The sequence below is a fragment of the Zea mays genome, chromosome 4 (assembly GCF_902167145.1).
Source record: "Zea mays cultivar B73 chromosome 4, Zm-B73-REFERENCE-NAM-5.0, whole genome shotgun sequence".
Taxonomy (NCBI): domain Eukaryota; kingdom Viridiplantae; phylum Streptophyta; class Magnoliopsida; order Poales; family Poaceae; genus Zea; species Zea mays.
Genome location: NC_050099.1, coordinates 177232588 through 177255053, shown reverse-complemented (window position 1 = coordinate 177255053; position 22466 = coordinate 177232588). Strand labels below are relative to the sequence as shown.

The following is a 22466-nucleotide window of genomic DNA, read 5'->3' as shown; positions in this document are numbered from 1 at the left end:
GCCGCCGCCGACGGTACGTAGCAATGCCGTCCTCTTCTTCCTCCGACACCACGCCGCCGGCCGCCGCCTCGTCTGAGGAGACGTTGAGTAGCGTGATGGTGGAGGAGTTGCGCGCCGGCGACTCCGTTGATTTTGGTGTGTCACGGATGACGTCAGCCCGCGTTGAAGATATGCAGCGGTTGGGCTACTTTGGCGGCGGAGTTGCTCGTGCTCCGGGGACGGAGGAAGTCCCCGAGCCGGAGGGTGAGTTGGTCGTTTTCGAGGCGTTCTTCGCCGCCGGTCTCCGCTTGCCTGCGCACCGGTTTGTCGGCGAAGTCCTGCGTAGATTCAATGTTCAGATACATCAGCTGACACCGAATGCCATGGTGGCGCTGGCGAAGTATGTCTGGGCGACGACTTCGTACGGCGGGCAGCCGTCTGTTGAAGTTTTTGCGAAGAATTATTGTTTGCATTGGCAGAAGAGGATGGTTGGGGACGGAGTTGCCCAGTTCGGGTCATGCACATTCACGCCGAAGACCGGCAAGACCACAATGCCAGTAGTGGAGTTGGTTCCGTGCGCCCGCAACAAGTGGGGCAATTGGAATGAATTTTGGTTTTACGTTGCGGAGGGTACTGTCGAAGGCCATAAAGGTCTCCCTGTGTCTGAGATGTGCTCTCATTATTATTCTGCGTATCCGCCTTTTGAAGTGGCAGAAGAGGATGCAGACGAAGGGGCCCTCCGATGCGCCGCCGGTCAGAGCAGTGGGCGTGATTTGGTTGAAGAGTTCGTGGCATACGGGGTCTGGCCCTTGGCGCACGGCTGGGCGTTGGGCGAAGTGTGCCCTCGCCAGATGCCTTTTCACGGTGGAAGGGTGGTGCGAAGTCCTGCCTTCGCACTGAACTTGCGGTATCGTGACCCGGCCGCCTTTGTGCGTGATGCGGAGGACTTGGCGGTGCGGCTCGTGGGACGTTACGTGCCGAGGACTGAAGGCCAGCGCAGCTTTGATATCCGCGGGTCAAATGAGCGCTTGAACAGGGTCTTCGAATTAAATCAATTGCCGTACGACGGCTATCCTGGTCAAGACGAAAAGGACCGCCGTGGGAAGAAACCGGCGGTGGAGACAGGAGGCGACCCTGCGCTGGCGGCCGCCCCCTCCTCAAAAAAGAGAAAATTAGGTACTGCGATGGGGGGACTTGGGGTGTCTGATAGTTTTGCTAGAGAGTTAATGAGGACGTGTGCGGCCCCGGGGGAAAGGATGTCTTCGCCCGAGCTCCGGGAGTCTTCGGCTCGGATGCTGAGGGTTACCGGGGGTTGCTGGCCGAAAAATGTTCCTATCCCCTGCGCGGCTGAGGAGGACTGTTTTACATCTCGTATGGTTCATCGGTGGAGAGTTTTTCCTTACGGGCGAAATATCGGTGCTGTTGTGTGGACAGTGATGGACAAGGATCGCCAAGGGGCGGCGCAAAAACGCCAGGCGACTGTCAGGATTCACGAGGCTCGGCCGAAAAGGCCGCGGGGAACTGCGAAGGCCGTGGCCTCCGGCGGAGGTAAGCCGCCGCTGGCGGCGAAGGCGGGCGCCTCTGCACCTAGCAAGGCGCCGGAGGCTCCAAGCCGGCGAAGGTGGTGCCCCCGGCCAGCGGAATGGCGGAGGCTTCGAAGGCGGCCCGAGCGCTGCCGCTGGCGGGCAAACGTGTTGCCGACTTCGGCACCGACATTACTGTGGACGACTATCTTGGTGGTAAGTCGCTGGCCTATTATTGGTATTTATGTATATATATATATATATGTATATTTTGTTTTTTTTTAATTCGAAGATGCGTTGCAGGGTCGGACGGGGGCCAGCTTGCTATGGTTGCGCCTGGCGCGGAGATCGCGACGGCGGCCATAGTGCCGAAGGCGAGGGGCGAGGCCCTTGACGCCGGAGGCGAGGTGTCGGCCCTCGCCGTGGTCAGGGACGAGGCGGGCGCGGCGACCCGCCGGCTGAAGAGAGTGACGGAGGCACTGAGTCAGGCGACGGAGGCGCTGAGTCAGGTCCGTTGAGCCATACTCTCTTCCCCACCTCTCTCGGGGCCATTGCCTTACGTGCTGTGTCGCGGCTCTCTAGGTGGCTGACTTCGCCAGCCGTACTGCGTCGGGGGCCCTCACGGCGGCTGTGTCTGCCGAAGTCGAGAGACTTCGGACACAACATGCTGATGTTGTTCGTGAGAAGTCGGCCTCCGACAGCAAGTGCCGTAAGCTGACGGACAGGGTGGCCGCCCTGGAGAAGGAGAAGGCTGACCTCCGGCGCCAACTGGCGGCGGAGAGGAGGGAAGCTAACGAGGCTATCGCCAAGGGGCAGGCTGCGCAGGCGGAGGCCAAGCTGGCGCGGGCGGAGGGCAATCTTGCCAAGGAGCTCGTCGAACATCTGCAAGAGCGGCTCACCGCCCTGGAGAGCCGCGCTAAGGAGGCCGAGGCCGCAATGCATGCGGAGGCCGAACGGACGCGCACGCAGCTTATGGATACATATCGTGAGCTGGGTGCGCGGACCGGTGACTTCGAAGTGCCGGACCGAGAGCCCGGCCTTCGCTGTCTGCAGTGGGCGCAGGAGGAGCTGCTGGAACTTCCAGCCGTCGTGGGGGGGTTGATGTCGTACGCCTCCCTGGTCACCTGCGAGGGGGCGATGAACGCGCTCTCCCGCGAAGGGTGCCGGCACTTTGAGGCCTTCGACAAGGTGGATGAAGATTTTGATCGAGATATCTATAAGGTCGAAGACCCCGTAGTGAAGGAATCCGCCGGGGCCCTCTACGACCGGATGTGGGGTCTGTACGGTCGTGAGGTGGTCAGGGAGCGGGCCGAGGCTGCGAGGGCTCAGGTAACGTCGTTTGTTTGTTGTTTGCTGTATGCGGGCTGTGCGTGTGTTCGCTGAATTTTTGTGTGTGTTGCCTTAGGCGGAGCGTGGCGAGCGGGTGGACGACTTCGGGGCACTGAACAGCGCGCTGCCTGACCCGGAGCCGACCCCTGCGGAGGCCGCGACTGGAGTCGCCCTGGAGACAACCCCGGGGCCTGCGGAAGACGCGTCGAGCGTGCCCACCTCTGCTGTGGCCGGCGAAGACCTGCCCCCAAAGGTGGCTGAAGGCGCGCCTGACGCCCCCGCAGCTGCTGCGCCGAGCACTGAAGATTCCGCGGCGGTGGTGGCGGAAACGGCGGCGGAGGAGACAGCGGAGGCTCCCGCAGCGGCAGGGCCTTCGCAGGTGGCGTAGTGGGTGTTTAGGGTTGGGGACTTTTTGGATGTTGTACTGAATTTTGGTTGCTGCGCAGGTTCAAGATTTTGGGCCTGCGCACGCAACCGCTACTACTGGGTTTTTGGCGGCTTCGACCGCGGAAGATGGAAATGAATATGGTGGGTCTGTATCTGAGTTTTTTGATTTTACTGATTCTGGGAGCTCGGTTGAGTGGACTGAGGAGTCGTCGGAGGAGGACTTGGATTATTTTGCGGCCTTGGACGTGGCTGCGGCGGAGGCTTCGCCACACGCCGCGGACGCGCCAGACGTGCTGGGTCCTAGCACCGGGCGCCGACGACGAAGGGCGGTTGCAAAGCGTAGGGTTAGTGCGGAGGAAGGGGCTCGGCTTCGCGTGAGTAGGGGTGGTCGGCAGGAACTGTTGTCTTTGCCGGCCGCCACGAGCACAGGGGAAGGGGAACTGCGAAGTCTTTTTGCGGGTGAGGAGCTTAGGATAATGTTATTTAATTATAGGGAGATGGGGATTATTCCTAAGGTGGAGCCGATGTAGAGTGCGGTGCCCTCGCTTGTATATGTGTAAAAGGTTGTAAGATGGAGTTGTGTGCCCTCGCGTGCCTGTGCCTGCGAGGGCGCTGTGTGCTTTGTGTGGCATGGTTGGCTATGCTGTGCTGGTGTGATTATAGTCGGTCTTTAACGCGGATGGTTTGATGCTGTCGCTCCTGCTTTTGTTGTACTTAGTTTGACTGCGCCCTTAGGCGGCTTCTGCGCGGAGTCTTCGCGAGAGACATCGGAATTTTTTCGCACTTGATGTGTTTAGTCCAGCTGCACCCTTAGACGACTTCTGCGCGGATAGTCTTCGCGATAGACATCGGAATTTTTTCGCACTTGTTGTGCTAAGTCCGGCTGCACCCTTAGGCGACTTCTGCGCGGATAGTCTTCGCGATAGACATCGGAATTTTTTCGCACTTGTTGTGCTAAGTCCGGCTGCACCCTTAGGCGACTTCTGCGCGGATAGTCTTCGCGATAGACATCGGAATTTTTTCGCACTTGTTGTGCTAAGTCCAGCTGCACCCTTAGGCGACTTCTGCGCGGATAGTCTTCGCGATAGACATCGGAATTTTTTCGCACTTGTTGTGCTAAGTCCGGCTGCACCCTTAGGCGACTTCTGCGCGGATAGTCTTCGCGATAGACATCGGAATTTTTGCGCACTTGTTGTGCTAAGTCCGGCTGCACCCTTAGGCGACTTCTGCGCGAACTTGTCGCACGCGAGGGTGGCTAGCGCTTAGCCTCGCGGTGACTTCGAATTGGTCGAATGCCGAAGACCGTTGTCGCGGTCTTTTTTTGACACATGTTTTTGTGGGGGATTTTTTTTCACATATATTACATGGCTCCGCCTCGTTAAAAACCTCACCCCCCGGGAGGAAAAGAGTGCGGGCCGGTACAAGATTGTTTGCGGCGAATTACAAGGGCGAAATCAGCCCTAAATGGGTCAAACAAAAAATTTGCGAAGGTTGTCGACGTTCCAGGAGTGCTCCAGGTCCTCGTCGTTTGGCGTTGTGAGCCTGTAAGCGCTGTGGGAAGCTTTTGACTTGACTATGAAGGGGCCCTCCCACTTGGGCTCCAACTTGCCCTTGGACTCCGTCCGAGCTGTCCGGATGAGTACGAGGTCCCCCTCGCTGAACTCCCTCGGGATGACTGCGCGGTCGCGCCATGCTTTGGTTTGGGCTTGATATTTGTTTAGGGCCTGTAGGGCGAAGACCCGGTCTCCGTCGATGAGATCTTTTGAAGTTGGCTCATCCACGTCGGGGACGGCTGACGGAACTGTACGCGGGGACCCATGCTTTATTTCTTGCGGGGTCATTGCCTCCGATCCGTATAGAAGGCGGAACGGAGTGAACCCGGTCGCCCTGCACTCAGTTGTGTTCAGCGCCCAGACTGCCTCCGGCAATAAATCGGTCCATCTGCCTTTTCTTTCATCGAGGAGCATCTTTTTGACAGCTGTGAATATTTTCCCATTGGCGCGCTCCACGACCCCGTTGGACTGCGGATGATAGACTGAAGCGAAGGCAAGCTTGGTGCCGATGGAGAAACAAAAATCCTTGAAATCTTGGCTGTCGAACTGTTTTCCGTTGTCAACTGTTAGCTCGGACGGTACTCCGAAGCGGCAAACGATGTTCTGCCAGAAGAATTTTTGGGCAGTCTTTGATGTGATTGTGGAAACAGCCCTCGCTTCAATCCATTAGGTGAAGTATTCGACGGCTACGAAGGCGAACTTAAGGTTCCCCTGAGCGGTGGGCAGGGGCCCGACGATGTCCAGGCCCCAACGCTGGAGAGGCCATGTATGGGCAATCAGCTTTGTATATTGCGAGGAGCTGCCTGACCGAGGAGAGAACTTCTGGCAGGCTTCGCAGGACCTCGTGATCCGATTTGCGGCGCAGATCATTGCGGGCCAGCAAAACCCTTGACGGATCACCTTGGCAGCCAGGGCCCTTGGACCTGCGTGCGAGCCGCACGTGCCACTGTGGACTTCACGTAGGATCTGCATGCCTTCGGTTTCGGTGACGCATTTCAGCATTGGCTGACTGACCCCTTTCTTGTATAATTGGCCCTCAATCAGTGCGAAGTCCCTGCTTCGATGTCTGAGGCGCTTTGCCTCACTGACGTCAGTTGGATGATAGTACCCCTGTAGGAACAGGGTTATTGGTGCTCGCCAGTCTTCGGTCATGATTAGGTTGACTATACGGTGACCCTCGCTATCATTAGTTATTTGGAGCCCTTCGGGGCTCCGGACGGCGGGCGTGCCGATGGTGTGGAAGAACACGTCTGTAACGCCCCGAATTTTGCAGTTGAATTTTTTTTTCTTTTCTTTACTCGCCAAAATTCGGGCGTTACCTTTTCTTTTTCTTTTTTCCCTCGCTAAACCTTGACCTTTTCCAAAGTTCTAGCGGGATTCGGTTTGGATTTCCCGTGTAAGAAAAACCCTAAATACTTTATGTTGTTTGATGCACCATGCCGAACCTTGCATTTCTTTTGATTGCTTTGAAAATGCAAATGCATTCATGTAGAAAGATCGGATTTCGAAAATGAGGAGAAGATCTTTTCTTTCTTTTTCTCTCTCTTTCTCTCTCCTCTTTTTCTCTCTCTCCCGCGCCGTGGGCCGACCCCGGCCGGCCCAGCCGCCCCTGGCGCCCCCCCTTGGGCCCAATTGGCCCATGCCGCCCCCCCCCCTCCCTTTATTTCTCCCAAAACCCCCCAATCCCTCTCCCTCTCTCTCATTTTCCCTCTCTCTCCCCTAGCGCCGCCCCTACCCGCCCCTGCCCTAGCGCCGCCCCTCCCCGTCGCCGATCGGCCGCCCCGCCCCGTCCCCGTCGCCGGTGAGCCCCCTCCCCCTCCCCCTCTCCTCCCTCTCCCATTCCCCCTCCCGTTTCCCCTCGCCGCTCGGCGCCATGGCCGCCGCCTGGCTGCCCGCTTGGCCGCCGCCTGGCCGCCCGCTCGGCCGCCCGCTCGGCCGCCCGCCTGGCCGCGCGCCCCGGCCGCCCGCCTGGCCGCCCGCCTGGCCGCCCGCTCGGCCGCCCGCCTGGCCGCCCGCCTGGCCGCCCGCTCGGCCGCCCGCCTGGCCGCGCCCCCGGCCGCCCGCCCGGCCGCCCGCCTGGCCGCGCCCCCGGCCGCCCGCCTGGCCCCTGGCCGCGCCCCCTGGCCGCTCGGCCGGCTCAGCCGCCCCGGCTCGGCCGCCCCTGCGCGCCCTGCCCCCGGCCGGTTCAACCGCCCCTAGGGCCGGTTCAACCGCCCCCCCCTCTGTTTTTTTTATTTTTTTTTATTTTTTTATTTTATTTTATTTACTTTCTGTGATCATAGCTATTTTATTTTAGGTAGGCTAATCATTGTTAATGTTATCGAAATATGAAGTTTAATTTAAAATTCCGTTATGCTAATTGATTCATGTAGTTAATTGTTTATCTCGTGCAATGTTGATCAACTTAAAATGATTAGGTTTCCATTAGTGTATATGTGACAGAATTCTTTTGTTAAGAACCAATTGTAATTGATCGTTAGTGCATAAGATTTAACCCCCTGCGAGGCCCTTTCCCGTTTCTTTCTAACCATAACAAATGCAATGTCAAATGTCATACTTGATGCATATTCGCTTTATTTGTTCCCTTGTATGGTGTACTGTTCTTTTGTATTAAATATGTGGATGTATGTATGTTTGCGCTCGCATAGAGAACGATCCGGTCGAAGAGCCCGAGGAATTCGCAGGAGAAGCCCCTGAGCAGCAGTCGGTTGGTGGAGGCAAGTGTCCCTTGACCTATCTATGTCCTATTCATTATTTAATTCACCTCCCGCTTTACACATTTATGCCTAAGGATTGACTAGCTTTTGTTATCCATGTCCTTGTTCACCTATTTGGGTTGGATTATTACTGTTTAGCTTTATGCTATTGCTCAACTATAATCAATGAACATGATGAGATTATCTATGATACGCTGTTTTCCCTTCTCTTATTATGATGTGGTACTTGTGGTCTTCAAGGGGGCTCGAGCGGTTTCTCGAGTGCCTCTCCGTAAGGACCTGTTCTATGGATGACCGCCCGGGAAAACAGTGCAACCATAAGGGTGGAATGGGGTGCCCTTAGCTGAATAATTAGAGGATCCGGGGTGTAGTTCACTTAGCCGTCGTGCCGTCAATGGGGCTCGGTGTATGCGGCTCGCTCTGCCAAGTTTGGGTTCGCCCCTTGGGGAGGAGTGCGGTGCATTTAGGAAACCTAACGGGTGGCTACAGTCCCGGGGAATCTTTGTAAAGGCTTCGTAGTGAATCCCTGGCCATTCACCTCGGGAGTGAATAAGGGTCTTGCAAGCCCGGGCCAGAGAGGGAATCACGGCTTGTGGGTAAAGTGCACAACCTCTGCAGAGTGTTTGAAAACTGATATATCAGCCGTGCTCGCGGTTATGAGTGGCCAAGGGAGCTCCAGAGATTAGTGATACTTGATCAGAGATACTTTGGTACAGGTGACAATGAGATTGATGGTTCTGATTACGATTATGGTATTGGTAAGTGGTATTCTTTCCGTTTGGAAAGGATACATTGGGCTAATAACTTGGGTTAATGTTAAAACCTGGCTTTCTACTAGTAAGTAATAACCTGACCAACTAAAAGCAACTGCTTGACTTATCCCCACATAAAGCTAGTCCACTACAGCCAAACAGGATACTTGCTGAGTATGTTGATGTGTACTCACCCTTGCTCTACACACCAAACCCCCCCCCCAGGTTGTCAGCATTGCAACCACTGCTCAGGCGAAGATGAAGCTGTGGAAGGAGACTTCCAGGAGTTCCAAGACTACGACGAGTTCTAGGTGTGGGTTAGCGGCAACCCCCAGTCGGCTGCCTGTGAAGGCCGCGTTATCTACGTTTCTTTTCTGCACTTTGATTTATTGTAAGACCTATATGGACGTCTCAGACGTATGATGTAATCGACTATTTCCCTTATTAATACTATTTTGAGCACTGTGTGATGATGTCCATATTATGTAACTGCTGTGTACGTGAATAACTGATCCTGGCACGTACATGGTTCGCATTCGGTTTGCCTTTTAAAACCGGGTGTGACAACGTCGGAGGGCAAGGGCTCGCCCCTGGCGGCAGCTTTGGCCAATGCGTCGGCCTCCTCGTTCTTGGCCCTATCCACATGCTGCAGGGTAAATCCCTTGAACTGTCTCTCGAGACTTCGGATAGCCGCGAGGTATTGCATGAGCGCGGGGTCCTTCGCTGCATAATCTTTCTCGATCTGGCCGGCAACTACCTTGGAGTCTGTCTTGATGACACATGTGGTGACTCCGAGGGCCCTTAGCTTGCGGAGGCCGAGGATAACCGCTTCATACTCTGCGATGTTGTTTGTGCATCTGTCGGACTCTAGAGCGAAGCTGAGGCGTGCTGCATATCTGTGTTTGACTCCGGTTGGTGAGGTGACAATTGCAGCGACGCCTGCCCCCGCATGGCACCATGCGCCGTCGCAATGGATGGTCCAGACCCTTTCTGTGGACGGGTCCGGCTGTGCTACTGGCCCAGTCCAGTCGACGACGAAGTCTGCCAGGACTTGCGACTTGATGGCTGTCCTGGGCTCGAAGCTGATGTGGTAGCCGGAGAGTTCGGCTGCCCACTTGGCAATCCTCACTGATGCCTCCGGGTTTCTGAATAGTTCGCCGAGCCCCCTGTCAGAGGTGACTCGGAACTTGAACGCTTCAAAGTAATGGCGCAGTTTGCGCGAGGACATGACAACTGCGTAGGCGATCTTCTCCAGCTCTGTCATGTTGCATTTGGACGGTGTCAGGACTTCGGAGACATAGTAAACAGGGCACTGTCTGACTGCGCCTTCGACTGATTGCTCCTGCACTAGTGCCGCGCTGACCGCGTGCGGCGAAGCCGCGACATAGAGCAATAGGGGGAGCGAGGAGTCGGGGCTGGTGAGGATGGCCAGCTCCGACAGGTACTGCTTGAGTGAGGCGAAGGCCGCTGCTTGCTCCGGTCCCCAGGCGAAGTCTTTCGCGCCGCGGAGTGTTTTGAGGAAGGGGAGACTTCGCTCGGCGGACCTGGAGATGAATCTGTTGAGAGCGGCCAGTCTGCCTGTCAGACGCTGGACGTCCCTGACGGACTGCGGAGGCGACATGTCGACGATGGCCTGGATCTTGGTTGGGTTGGCCTCGATGCCGCGGTGTGACACCAAGTAACCCAATATCTTGCCCTGGCGAACACCGAAGACGCACTTTTCCGGGTTCAGGCGGAGTCGTGCATCTCGCATGTTCGCGAATGTCTCGGCGAGGTCGGCGAGGTGGTCCTCCTTATTCTTGCTGACGACGACGATGTCGTCCACATATGTAAATATGTTTCTACCGACCTGCCCTTCGAGTACTGTTCTGGTGAGTCTGGAGAAAGTGGACCCCGCATTCTTGAGTCCCTCCGGCATCCTGATGAAGCAATAAGTGCCGAAGGGTGTTATAAAGCTGGTGCTAGCCTTGTCTTCCTCCTTCATGTATATCTGGTGATAGCCGGAGAAGCAGTCGAGGAGTGACATGACCTCGCATCCGGCTGCGCTATCGACTATTTTGTCGATCCGCGGCAACGGGAAATTGTCCTTCGGGCAGGCCTTATTGAGACTGGTGAAGTCTATGCACATTCGCCATTTCCCGCTTTTTTTCTGCACCATTACGACATTGGAGAGCCACGTGGGGTAAGCCACTGGCTCGATGAATTTAGCTTCTAGGAGGCGGTGCACTTCCGCCTTGGCGGCCTCTGTCTTTTCGTCGGACATTTTGCGGAGCCTTTGTTTTTTTGGTCGCACCGAAGGGTCAATTCCCAAGCTGTGCTCAATTATGGATCGGCTGACTCCGACGAGGTCTAGGGCGGACCAGGCGAAGACATCTTTGTTCTTGGCCAGGCAGCAGAGAAGCTTCTCTTCTTCATGTGACGTGAGGTCTTCGCTGATAGTGACTGTCTGCTTGGGCGTGGCCTGATCAAGGGGAACAGTCTTGGTTCCGTCTTGGCTCTGCAACTGTGCCTTCTCATGCTGCTTGTCGGTTGGGCTGGCGGGCGCGGGGACCTCGCGCTGGGTCGTGAGGCAGTGTACGTTCCTCTGACCAGGCACGAAGTCCCGCTCTATGTTGCGCGCCGTCTGCTGGTTGCCGAAGACCGTTATAGCGCCTAGCGGACCTGGTATCTTCATACATAGGTACAGTCCGTGGATGGCAGCTTCGAACTTATTGATGGAGCCCCGGCCCATGATGGCGTTGTACGGATATACCATGTCGACAATGTCGAAGGTTACTTGCTCACTTCGGGCATTGGGTGCTACACCGAAGGAGAGGGGGAGCTCTATTTTGCCAACGGGGAAGGTGCCTTTGCCGCCGAAGCCGTACAACGGATTGTCCGAAGGCTTGAGCAGGCTGTGGCTTATACCCATGCGGTCGAAGGCGTGGAGGAAGATGATGTCCGCCTGACTGCCGTTGTCGACTAGGACTTTGTGTAAGTCCCAGCCTGCCACGCTGCAATTGATGACCATAGCGTCGATGTGGGGGGCGCTGCGCAGGTCGACGTCTCGTGCGTCGAAGGTTAGCGGTATGTGGGACCACTTCGTCTGCACGACTGGGCCGGTGACCGCGACATGGTTGATGCTGCGGTAGTGGTCCCGCTTCTGCCGCTTGGTGTCGAAGTCAGTGCTGGACCCCCCTGTTATCATGTGAATGACTCCGCGATATGGTTGATCGGCGAAGTCTTCCTGCTTTGGGGCATGGGGGATGTTTTGGTGTTGCTGGTGTGGTGGTGGGGGTGGAGGAGGTACGATTTGTACTTCCTGATGGTGTTGGTAAGCGTGGTGCGGTGGATGCGGAGCGGGAGCGTGGATATATGGTGGGGGGACGAGGAAAAGCGCGAGAGCGAGCAAGAGCGCAAGAGAAGACGCGAAGGCGGCGAGACGACGACAGGTGCATGTTGGCGGTGGCGGTGGCGGTGGCGGTGGCGGTGGCAGGACGAGGAAAAGCGCGAGAGCGAGCAAGAGCGCAAGAGAAGACGCGAAGGCGGCGAGACGACGACAGGTGCATGTTGGCGGGTTGCGTGAGGAGGGCGAGGATGCATAGCAGCACATCCTTCGGCCTTTGTGCATTTTAAACACGAGGAGGAAGGGTCTAGACTCTATAGGAAGCTGCTCAGCAGTCCACCGTCGTTGGTGAAAGCGCCCCTTCCAGAGAAGACGAGAACAAAGTGGCAGAGATGATAAGAAGGGATAGGTAAGTAGCCACTGAGCGATCCATATCTGACGACTGATATTCAGAAGGCGACGTGGCGCTCTGTATGGCCGCGTTTCCATCCGGCTTTCATATAATAGAAAAATTGTAAATTTTAGTTGGTATACCTATAGTAAAATTCTGGATACTCCACTGATTTCATGTATAAACCAATAGTACATATTTTCTATCGCCTTCAGCCGCGGCTGACCTCTCTCTCTCACGCTCGCGCGGATCGGGAGTCGGAATGGGCTAGGGTTGGCCTATTGGGCCAAATGTGTCATGGGCCAAAATCCCCAGGACTACCCTTTGAGCTGGCCACTGACGGTCTCGGCATACAACATTCTCGCATCTCAACCTGCACCATGGTAATTATCAAAAAGAAAGTGCTCCATGGTTCACTTTGTAGCAAGTACTCGTACACATATAGCCAGCATCTATGCTGTTTATCATTATCTTACCCGAGCAGAATTTTGATTCTGCTTCACAGGATAGATCATGCAATTCTGTACAACATTTACATGCAAATCTCCGTCCCAGCTGCTGACATGCCATGACAGCCTGACAGGCAGTAAGAAAATGAGGCATCGATTTACACAGGATGCCTCTTCTTTTATTATCATTATCAACTTCTGTTGAATAAGCAAATTCAGAGTTCAACAAGAAACGCACGGGCACTTGTCTCGGGAGGGGGTAAAAAAAAGAGTCGCCAAGTCCAGGAGAGGGTTAAGAAACATAAATATGTGAATCTTGACCACCCCCTAAATCTAATCACCACAAAGGCTAGGACTTGGCCCTAACGCGACTGCAACACAGCACGCACATTCAACAACGAATTATTGCTATCTACGGAGCCATGGTAAAAGGCCGGGGCGGGCACCATGAAATTACGGGATGCCCCAGGGGAAGAACTGCTGGCGAAGAACAGGTGACATGCCCCGTCATTTACAGAGTCGCCAACAGGCATTCTTTTCCCTTCCGCTATCAGATCGGCTTCCTTCCCGCTATTTCCTCTTGCCGCTGCCAAGGGAAAGGAGCTCCAGGCTGCGGTGGAGTGGCTCGTCGCGGGAGCCTCTCGCGACCGCTGCCCGCGAAAGGGAGGTGGCCCTAGACTCGCCCGGCGCAGGGTTGACTCTCTGGGCGCTGGATGGCCGGCTGCCACTGTTGCTAGAGAACAGTCTGCTCGCCCGGCTATACTGCTGCTCGCTTGGTTCCATGGACGAGGTTGCTGGCCTGCTGCTTGACGCAACGGCTCTGCGGGATGCGCTGCCTGTGCGTGAGGACGTGCGTGGTCTCTCCACAGTCCTTTCCCCAGACCGGTCAGTGCTATGCATCTGGAGAAACGGGTAACACATGGTTAAAGCTCATGAGATATGTGAGGACTGCGCGACGGCGCTGAATGTTCATAGACCATACAGGAGACGAAGGGAAGGGAAGTTTAGCTTACAATCTCCTTTAGCGACATGGATACGGTCTCGCGTGGCCGTTGCGCGTAACTGTCGCTCTGATTCACAGGACCACTAGGGTTCCTTCTACCGGACGCTTCTCCTGCACGAAGATCGCGCTCAAATGTGTGTCCGGTTTGTACCATAGATTTGTCACACATTTTTTTCAAGAGCAGGAGCAGGACAAACCTGGGGTCTTCTCAATCCTATCCATTGAGGGTCCAGCAGCGCCACTAGTTCTTTCACCGGCCTAAACGATGGCGAACAGATGGAATAAGTCCGACAAACTACAAAACGTGTACATCAAACAGAAACAAACGACCCACACATACCCTGGTCCGTGGGTTGGAGCCTATTTGAGGATACTTTAGAATGGTCCAGTCAAACACGTAGTCGAACTGGTATCCTGCTTTAGTAACAACACAATTAGAGATACAGATAGCAGGATGTCCTAGCAGAAAACACCTGAAGGATAAGCATGCACGCTAAAATCATACCTTCCCGGATAAAGAGATCGCGGAATAGTCTCTTCAGGTAAGAATAGTCAGGCTTGTCTTCAAACCGCAACGAACGGCAGTAGTGGAAGTAGGAGATGAACTCTGATGGGTACGATTTGCAGAGTACCTAACCCATAATAAACATATTACACATGTCTGCATACGGCGGTTGTTACAAAAGACTGATTAGCAAGAGTTAGTTTATGACCCACCTCCACAGGAGTGAGCATCTTTTTCTCGCTGATCTTGTCATATTTCTGCTTCTTGGTTCCTGCCTTCAGCCCCTGCCATGGTAGGCTGTTCACAGAAAAAAAAACAATGAAATATTAAATCTGTTCACAGAAGCATGTGTGGAATAAACCGAACCATTACAACAAACGGGAGACAAGATTGTTGGCCAACTAACCTGCCCCTAAGGAAGTACATAAGAACATAACCGAGGGATTCTAAATCATCTCGCCTGCTTTGCTCTGCATCCAAGTAAACTCTGAGGTTACGCAAAGTCTAACTCAACTAATTAGCCAGATGAAACCAGAAACTCACCAACACCAAGGTGGGTGTTGACACTTGCATATCGTGCAGTTCCAGTGAGGTTCTTGTTCTCTCTGCATATTGAGATGAGCATCCCATAATCATAAAACTACAGGAATAGTGTCTTGGTATATTATCATTGTGCATAGCTGCACATAAATCCATACGGTTTTTTTTTTGGGTTGAACAAAATTAGACATGTGGCGTTTACGGAGTGTATTTAGCAACCCAGATGAATAATGTTGACAAACCTGTACGGGATGTGCTTATGAGTTTGAAGGTCCCTATATTTTTTCGCTAGTCCATAGTCTATTATATATACCTGCCACAAAAGCCAGTAAAAGTTCAACAACAATTAGTACCAAGAGATCTCAATTCCAGAGAAGAGGTGTTTTCTGGAACATAACATAATAGCAGCTAAATAGATAAGGAAACCATACAGCATTAGCCAAAGATAAAAGAAATAAATTATGGGTAGCAGACTGTAAAATGCAGGCACATTAAAAAGGAAATCATCATCGAATGTAAGCAATACATCACATAACGCACTAAACCCCACCCATCCAAATCAGTAGTGCAGGATCTTTGGGGATCCTCAAGTGCAGCACAAGCAAAGCAAGAGGCAGAATGCATGTAAAAACTTTTGGTTCAAATATAACGAGTTGGACAGCAAGAATTAAGCACATATATAGGACCAGACCTGATTGGCTTTCCTACCAAGCCCCATGAGGAAATTATCAGGCTTTATATCACGGTGAAGAAACCCCTTTTGATGCATGTACTCAACCCGGTTAATCTGAAAGATAAACAAGGAACGTGAGCAATCCACAGAGCTAAGACAAAGAGGACGGCCCTATGCACAACGAAACCAAGATTAAAGTCAAGAAACAAATTGGGACAGTTTGAAAAATCTGTGATCCGGTGTTCACCATTTGGTCAGCGAGCATGAGCACAGTCTTCAGAGAGAACTTTCTGCTGCAGTAGTTGAACAAGTCCTCAAGGCTAGGGCCGAGAAGGTCGATCACCATCACATTGTAGTCCCCCTCGACGCCGAACCACTTGAGGTGCGGAATGCCAGCTGTAACGAAACAAAGAAAAACGAGGAGCCAAAAGGGTCAGCCCAACTCGGGCATCATACCAGCAACTAGCCACAGATCACCGTCCCATAGCTGCAACTGGATGGGTGGATAGGGCTCTACTCTATGGCATTAACTTACTTCCTCCTTGGAGAAGCATGTATAGCTTGGACTCGTAATGAAGCTGCGGGTGCTTTGTCTTGACATTTTCCTGTCCGATCAAAGCAGGTACACTAATGACAATCGGTTCCACCAACCCAAACGGGCTAACAGTGCCGGTAAACAGTACCAAAAATAGACCATCATCCGATAACGGGTACTTCGTTTCGGGTTTTTTTTTTTTTTGCGTCTAGTGATCTAATCATAAACTAGCCCAACATAGCAAATTCTATATGGTAAGAAATAAATAACGATTGGGAGAGAGAATCCAATACCAGCTTGACGGCGACCTCCTCCCCGGTCTGCACATTCACGGCTGCGAGCAACAGTAGCAAACAAAGTGAGCCTCTTCCATCCCGACGAACGAAAACAACAGCGTCGGCGGGATCTTATCAATCCGCGGAGATGGGGTGCAGGCAGGCAGGGAACTCACCGAGGAAGAGCTCCCCGAACGATCCACTCCCGATCTTCTTGCCGAGCTTGAACTTGCCCCCGACCACATGATCCATCTCGCCCCCGAAGCGAGCCGCGAGGCCCTCTACTCCGACGAGATCCGAGCACGCCTCGGAAGCGACCGCAGAGCAAGGGAGCCGAACCGAATCGGGATTCAGAGCAGCCGGGGCTCGGCTAGGCCAGATCCAGGCGGCGGCTAGCTCCAATCGAACGAACGAGCAAGGGAAACAGGAACGAACGAACGGAAATGGAATCTAAATCGAGTGAAAGCGAAAGTGAAAGCGGCGGGCGAAACTGCAGCGGGGCAACGGATCCGGCGAGACAGGCAGGGGGAAGCGTTCCTTTCTCCGAGTGGAACTACTGACCGTGTCGGCGAGCGCACGGGGGCGGGAGCGGCGGGTGGGACTTGGGAGAGGGGGAGTGGAGACGAGAAGAAGACGAGGGAGGCGCGGAAGGGAAAGGAGGGGCCGGAGGGGGACGATGATTTGATTAGTAAACGGGCAGCAGCTGGGGTTAAAGAAAACTGATTAACGGTGGGCAGCAGGTTGGCGCAAGCGACGGACAGGGACAACTACGCTGCGCCTGTGGCCGCCTTTCGCTTGCTTTGCTCTGTTGCTCTTGCTCGTATGGTTAAGCGAACAATTATCCGAGAAGCCCAATTGCACCACGGTGTGCCGCTCGGGGGTGGCGGCCATACCAGTGGTAGCCTAATCGCTGGCCACGTAACGACAAAAGTGTCACATTTTCATTCTCCGCAAAGACAAATCTACCCCACTAAAAAAACGCGACCCGTCCCTCGCCTTAACTTGTCTGCTTTTGGATCGAAACGTGTCGCCCACCACTCGTGTCTACCTTTTCTTTTCTTTTCTTTTTTCTCTCCGTGGAATCCACATATCCGACCTGCAGGCCGCGCAGCCATCGTCGTCTTGGTATGCGACGGGCATCCGGCCCTGGCCGCCTTTTGCCACCGCCTGATCGTCGTCTTCGCCGGTCCGCATGCTTCGCACCGCTTTGCCTACGCTACACTACACAGAGGAGCCGCTGCCATGCCACGGAATGCCAAAAAGGCCACGCCAGTCGTCACGAGTACTTGCACTGATTTGTGATTCCGGTCACCACTGGACACACGGGTTGGTGAGACGGGCACGTGAAGCCACCAAGTCAAATGATAGCACAAACAGAGAGACGGAGAGAGAGAGAGAGAGAGACACATGTACGTCATCAGACGGGGGCAGCAGACGGGCGTGGACGGCAAGTACGGCCATACCGACAGATACAAGCCCTGCACGTTGACGTGTTTCCTTCCCACTGTACGCGGTAATGGTCATGTGAAGCGCGTTACGGATAATGTTAGCAAAGGGTAAACAAAGCAAAGCAGGCAAGCTGCCAAGCGGTGGGGCCCTTTGGTTTAGGATAGCACACTGGCTAGCACATGCATTACAGTTACTACAGCCAAAGAGAAGCATCATTTACCTAAGCAATTAGGGTAGTGTAATTACGTTAGGTTACAAGCTGGTTGCCAAAGTTGACCGCCAGCCAGACAGGGTTAGCTGAAAAGTTTATAGCCTAAAAAGGTCGACACAACTTTCTCGTGGGAAAAGTTTTCTGAATATCTAAAGGCTATGGCATAAGATTCTCAGAAACAGCGAGCAGCGCCGTGACGAGCGATGAAGAAGAACGTGCTGGGCACCAAGTCATGTCACCAACTGCTCATCAACGCAAGACCAACCGAACCAAACTTTTATTTCTGTGCTGCCTGCTATATATTGATTGATGTCTACAAGGGCCGTGAAGAGGACACATATTAAACTCCACAGCTACTATACGATATGAGCGACAACAAAAATATATATATATAGCGCAGAACAAGAGGCAATGGTGTAGTACGAGTTGGGAAACCATCAACGGTAGTAGGCCATGTGGCGTGACGAACGGAAAGGAGAAGCATCGAACGGCGAGGAACGCCTGGCCTGGGTCTCAGGACGTGGTGGGGGTTCCTTCTTCGGAAGTTTGGTCTCTGACCTCAGCCACGACTCGACTACCGACAGCAAGTTCTTGGCGCTCCTTAGCTCCTCGATGTCGGAGTATCTCCCGGACCTTCTCAGCTCGCCTTCTTGGATGTACGCAAAGTCGGTAGCCCACGTCTCGAGTCCGTCAAATATATGGGTGGCGTACACGATGGTAGCTTCCCTCTGTGGCGAGCGAGCGAGCGTTTCGTGTTATGCGGGGAGGAAGCAATTCAGAGCAAACTAAAACTTGTGTACCTGCTCGCACTCTTCCTTGAAGAAACCAAGCAGGTCCATCCTGGTCACCACGTCCAGATCAACCGTGATCTCATCGAGCAAAAGCACCTGCAGTTGTTTCAGATGTTTTAATGCTATGACAGAAGACAGATGTGGGTATATACAGTAATAACCCCAAAGTAAACCGCAAGGACCAGATAACCGAGGGTAAAAACACAAGATGAAAATCCAATATGGAATGCCCAACATGAGAAATGCCTTCCCTATCAGCATCCCAAAACCGAACCGTGTTCAAGTACAGAACTACAGATAAGGATGAGGAACTTCCCATACCCTCACCAAAGATGTCCCATACAGAATAACTTTGGATGCCGATACAACTATTCTGTCTTCCACGTAAAAGAATATGTGCTCGCGGGAATTTGTCGGAATAATCAAGGCAAAACAGCTACTTTTTTCTTCTTCTCTGGCATGGACAACGCAGCTATCTAATCAGGCTCACTCAGCAGTGAGCAAATGATCACAGCATGTAACATATGAGTATTCAGCATACCAAAATAAATAAATAAATTACTAGTTCAGCTTTGTCAGACATTACCAAAAAAAAATAACTAACGGTAGAGTGTCCTGGGCTGTTCTTATCCTACCACATCAAGTTCGCACTCCATATTAGCTTAAGCATCATGCTGCCTGAACGGAAAAATCACAAAAGAAGGAACAGAACATCACCTTGTATGGATGAAGAAGACCCATGCAGATTTGCACCCTGCGGCGCTGCCCATCTGAAACTTTATGCATGCGCCACTGCAGATCAATGTCTAGCAGATCAACCAGCTTCTCTCGCCTGACAGGATCAACCCCATCAACTGCTCATATTTCAGGGTACAGAACGAAACAAGTGATAAGCCAGTAGGTTTTCTACCAGCAGAAATGATGGCCTTAGTGCCAATCTTCTAACTAAAGGCATGATTAAACTAGGAAAAACTAAACCGCAAATGTGAAAGCAGGATTTGTTTAAGCAAAAACTAATGCGACCAGGGAAAAAGTAATCTCTAAAGAGCTGATTGTTAAAGGACAAATATAGGAGTATGTTAGGTTTTAAAGTCGAGCGACTAGTCGAGAAGTCGGTGTAGAGGTGATAGTCGACCAGAGCGACTCGACGGTGACTCGACTTTCTCAGCTAGTCGTTCGACTCATCGACTAGTCATAGCATTTGAGTCGGGTGACTTATTTGGGCCTAGGTATAAAAATGTGAGCCCACACAACCATCTCAACCCTAGTAGGTAGGATGCTAATGGACAAGTTTCCTACCTTATTTTGGACACCGTGTGCTATCCACAAGGATCTCATGATGTAGGTTATTGGGAAGATAAAAGAGTTTAGTGGCTGCATTGCTAAAGCAAAGAAGATAACTAGATTTATCTATGGACATGGAAGAATTTAAGACTTGATGAGGACCAAGACAAATGGTAGAGATCTTGTTAGGCTGAAATGGTAGAGACCAGCAATGGCTGAAATGTGGGCTGCCATGGACCATGCAAAAAAGAGCATCAAGGAAGCTTCGGAACATAAAGAGTGATTAATGGATGAAGTAATTTCTATTGTTGATAATAGGTGGGACAATCAGATGATAAAACTATATTCATCGACTTATATTCGACTAGTCACGACTAGTCTGTCCTAGTCACAACTAGTGTACCAGCCAGTAGCTGCACAACTCGACTCGACTTGGAAACATTGTGTTAGATTCATGATATCTTCTGTCAATAAGAACCCCCAAGTATGGGATATGCCAAAATCATAAGCATTAGAGTGATAGAATACCTCCAAAAATCATGTGCTCAGCAGAGAAGTCGCCTTGCAGTGGAACATCCCCCTGAGAAAATTGTTTGTCAGTGATTCATGGAGAAATTCCACTAAGTAAGAAACGATGAACATCATGATCTGTCAATGTACAGAGCTCTGGTAACTGTGTGTTCACATTTACCTTACCCTGCAAATAAAAGAAATTGTATACGGCCAACTTTTAATAGATGTAATTAGGCAAAATGGAGTATTCTAAGGATTTATTCTGTTTTAAAAGGCAAAAGATCTATGTACCCAAATCCCATTTGTGAGGAAGAGTGTATTTGCACCAAGTACAATTGTACAAACATCAGTAAAGATGGAACGGGAGTGAACAATGTATCTAAGTTCTAACTTTTGCAAGCAAGTAAACAGCGAGGGAACTTACAGCTGAACCAATAGTACGGCTCCAAGAACCACCCAAGTACGAAAGGTCACCATTGCACACTAGCTGTGTATCATGAAAAGCGGAACCATTGAGGACACGGACCACATCTCTTCCTCCAACCATATGCTTTCCCGCAAGAATCTTCAAGAGTGTGGTCTTGCCTGAGTATTGGCATAAGTAAGTGCATAAGCCGTTGTACATAAAATTTACTCAGCAAAGCTGGAAACCACATCTCGGCTGGAAAGCGCTACATGAAGCACTAGGGGCCATCTGTATGACTGTACATCACATAAGACTTATCTGAAATGGATAATGAACTCCCTCCTGTTACACACCAACTTTGGAGGTAGACAAATTCTAGCAGTGGTAATGGAAATTCCAAATTAATCAAAGTTCTACCACACTTTTCAGTCTCCATGAGGAGAAACAATGGCAGAAAGAAAGTACGTGTGAATGGCTAGATGCAACGCACAATGCTGGAAAAATGTGGAAGTAGCACAAAATGTATAAGAATATACAAGAACACCAATAATTGGTGCTACATTCAGTAGCTTAATTGCATTTGTCACTTCATTCAGCTTCTGTAGCACAAGCATAACGTTGTTTCAAGGTTACACTACCCCTACCAGATTGTGTGATTCCACAATTTCATGGATAGCGTTATTGCATTAGAAACAACGGTATTCTAGTCAATAAATGGATTATTAGGTGTGAAGAGCTGGGCAGGCAATCCCCATCAAAAGCAACAACCAAATCACACACTAATTGTTTGTTGCGTGGTGTCAAAAAGAATCGGGGCAGTGAAGAGTGGAAACTACAATCACAACAGAGCATCCTAACTCCTAAGTCGCCGACAGGATCGCCCATCGTCCCCTAGGCTTACGCCCTACAGAATTGTTATTTCCCTTTTCACTGGATACCTAGACTACAGATCGTGATGCATCAGATGAACCGCGGATGGAAACGGGGATCAGGGCCAGGCCTACCTGATCCGTTGGCGCCGACGAGGAGGCAGCGGGAGCCGGGTGCGACGCAGAGGTTGAAGCGCGCGAAGAGCGGCGGCTGCCCGTCGTAGCCGAACTGCAGGGCGCTGACCTCGATGCCGCTCCGCCTCCACCCTTCATCCCCATTCCCTTCGCCGGCCATCTCCTCCCGCAGCCTCGCCACCAGTCGGTTGATCTGACGCACAAGCACAACCCCCTCGACCGCTCGATCGCTCACCCTCGTATTCTTATTTTCAGGGAGGATTTGGGAGTTGGTGGGAAGTGGGAGCGTAGAGCGTTTGGTCACAGCCTCACAGCCTCACAGCCCAGGAGAGCAGTAACCTCTATGGCCGTGTGCTCGCCGCGTCACCTCTCTTCGCGGGGCGGCCGCGGCTCACCGCTCACGCACGAGTGGGGTGACGATGGCCTCCAAATTTTAAAGTATAAAATATAAGGATTGGATCGAGTTATGATTAATCTATATTTCTATATATTTTAAACTAAAAATAATTTAGCGTCCTAGCAATTTAGGAAAAAACATTTGTACCATTATCCATTAGCACGATATGGTCTGTGATGAGGACATCAACACCAACACGAGCACATCTACACCAGCAGCACCTTCTCCAGCCCAGGCACCATCTTCACAAGTCCAGGCGCCACCTCTTCCACCTGGGCCAGTGACTCGGGCCCGTGCAAGAGAATTGAACTACATCATGCTGTTAAAGAACGAAGGCCCGGAAGAATAGACGACCAGCCCAACTGCGGCCCATAATGGACGACCTAGGGTTGGCCGCCCCTAGAGGCTGCGTCCCCTCTCTATTTATCCAGGAGCTGCGCCTCCTTTATTTCTTGAGTTTTGTTTTACGTTAACT

The 22466-nt window shown here is 52.3% G+C and overlaps 2 protein-coding genes across 2 annotated transcripts; both read right to left on the bottom strand.

Moving 5' to 3' along the window:
* Positions 1-12565: 12565 nt before the first annotated feature.
* On the bottom strand, positions 12566-16237 carry LOC100192492 (uncharacterized). Its single transcript, NM_001137712.1, has 14 exons — positions 16113-16237; positions 15955-15995; positions 15662-15731; positions 15374-15522; positions 15145-15240; positions 14696-14766; positions 14457-14518; positions 14320-14383; positions 14126-14210; positions 13914-14040; positions 13749-13822; positions 13606-13666; positions 13419-13519; positions 12566-13305 (listed from the first exon to the last, which is right to left on the bottom strand). Exons 1-14 carry the CDS (start codon positions 16186-16188, stop codon positions 12976-12978), a joined length of 1407 nt encoding a protein of 468 aa, NP_001131184.1. The 5' UTR covers positions 16189-16237; the 3' UTR covers positions 12566-12975.
* A 1616-nt stretch (positions 16238-17853) lies between these two features.
* LOC100282925 (uncharacterized) lies at positions 17854-21972 on the bottom strand. Its single transcript, NM_001155830.2, has 6 exons — positions 21595-21972; positions 20609-20769; positions 20200-20251; positions 19105-19241; positions 18397-18483; positions 17854-18324 (listed from the first exon to the last, which is right to left on the bottom strand). The coding sequence occupies exons 1-6, from the start codon at positions 21752-21754 to the stop codon at positions 18034-18036; spliced, it is 888 nt and encodes a 295-aa protein (NP_001149302.1). The 5' UTR covers positions 21755-21972; the 3' UTR covers positions 17854-18033.
* Positions 21973-22466: the final 494 nt, after the last annotated feature.

What these genes read in the sequence shown, in the direction of transcription:
- LOC100192492 (NM_001137712.1), bottom strand. Translation starts at nt 16,188, where the DNA reads ATGGATCATGTGGTCGGGGGCAAGTTCAAGCTCGGCAAGAAGATCGGG. An exon ending in GTTCGGGGAGCTCTTCCTCG is followed by an intron (nt 15,996 to 16,112) that starts GTGAGTTCCCTG and finishes TGTTGCTCGCAG; the next exon opens with CCGTGAATGTGCAGACCGGG. An exon ending in TAGGATTGAGAAGACCCCAG is followed by an intron (nt 13,520 to 13,605) that starts GTTTGTCCTGCT and finishes ATCTTCGTGCAG; the next exon opens with GAGAAGCGTCCGGTAGAAGG.
- LOC100282925 (NM_001155830.2), bottom strand. Translation starts at nt 21,754, where the DNA reads ATGGCCGGCGAAGGGAATGGGGATGAAGGGTGGAGGCGGAGCGGCATC. An exon ending in CGTCGGCGCCAACGGATCAG is followed by an intron (nt 20,770 to 21,594) that starts GTAGGCCTGGCC and finishes GCCAATACTCAG; the next exon opens with GCAAGACCACACTCTTGAAG. An exon ending in GTCTTCTTCATCCATACAAG is followed by an intron (nt 18,484 to 19,104) that starts GTGATGTTCTGT and finishes AAACAACTGCAG; the next exon opens with GTGCTTTTGCTCGATGAGAT.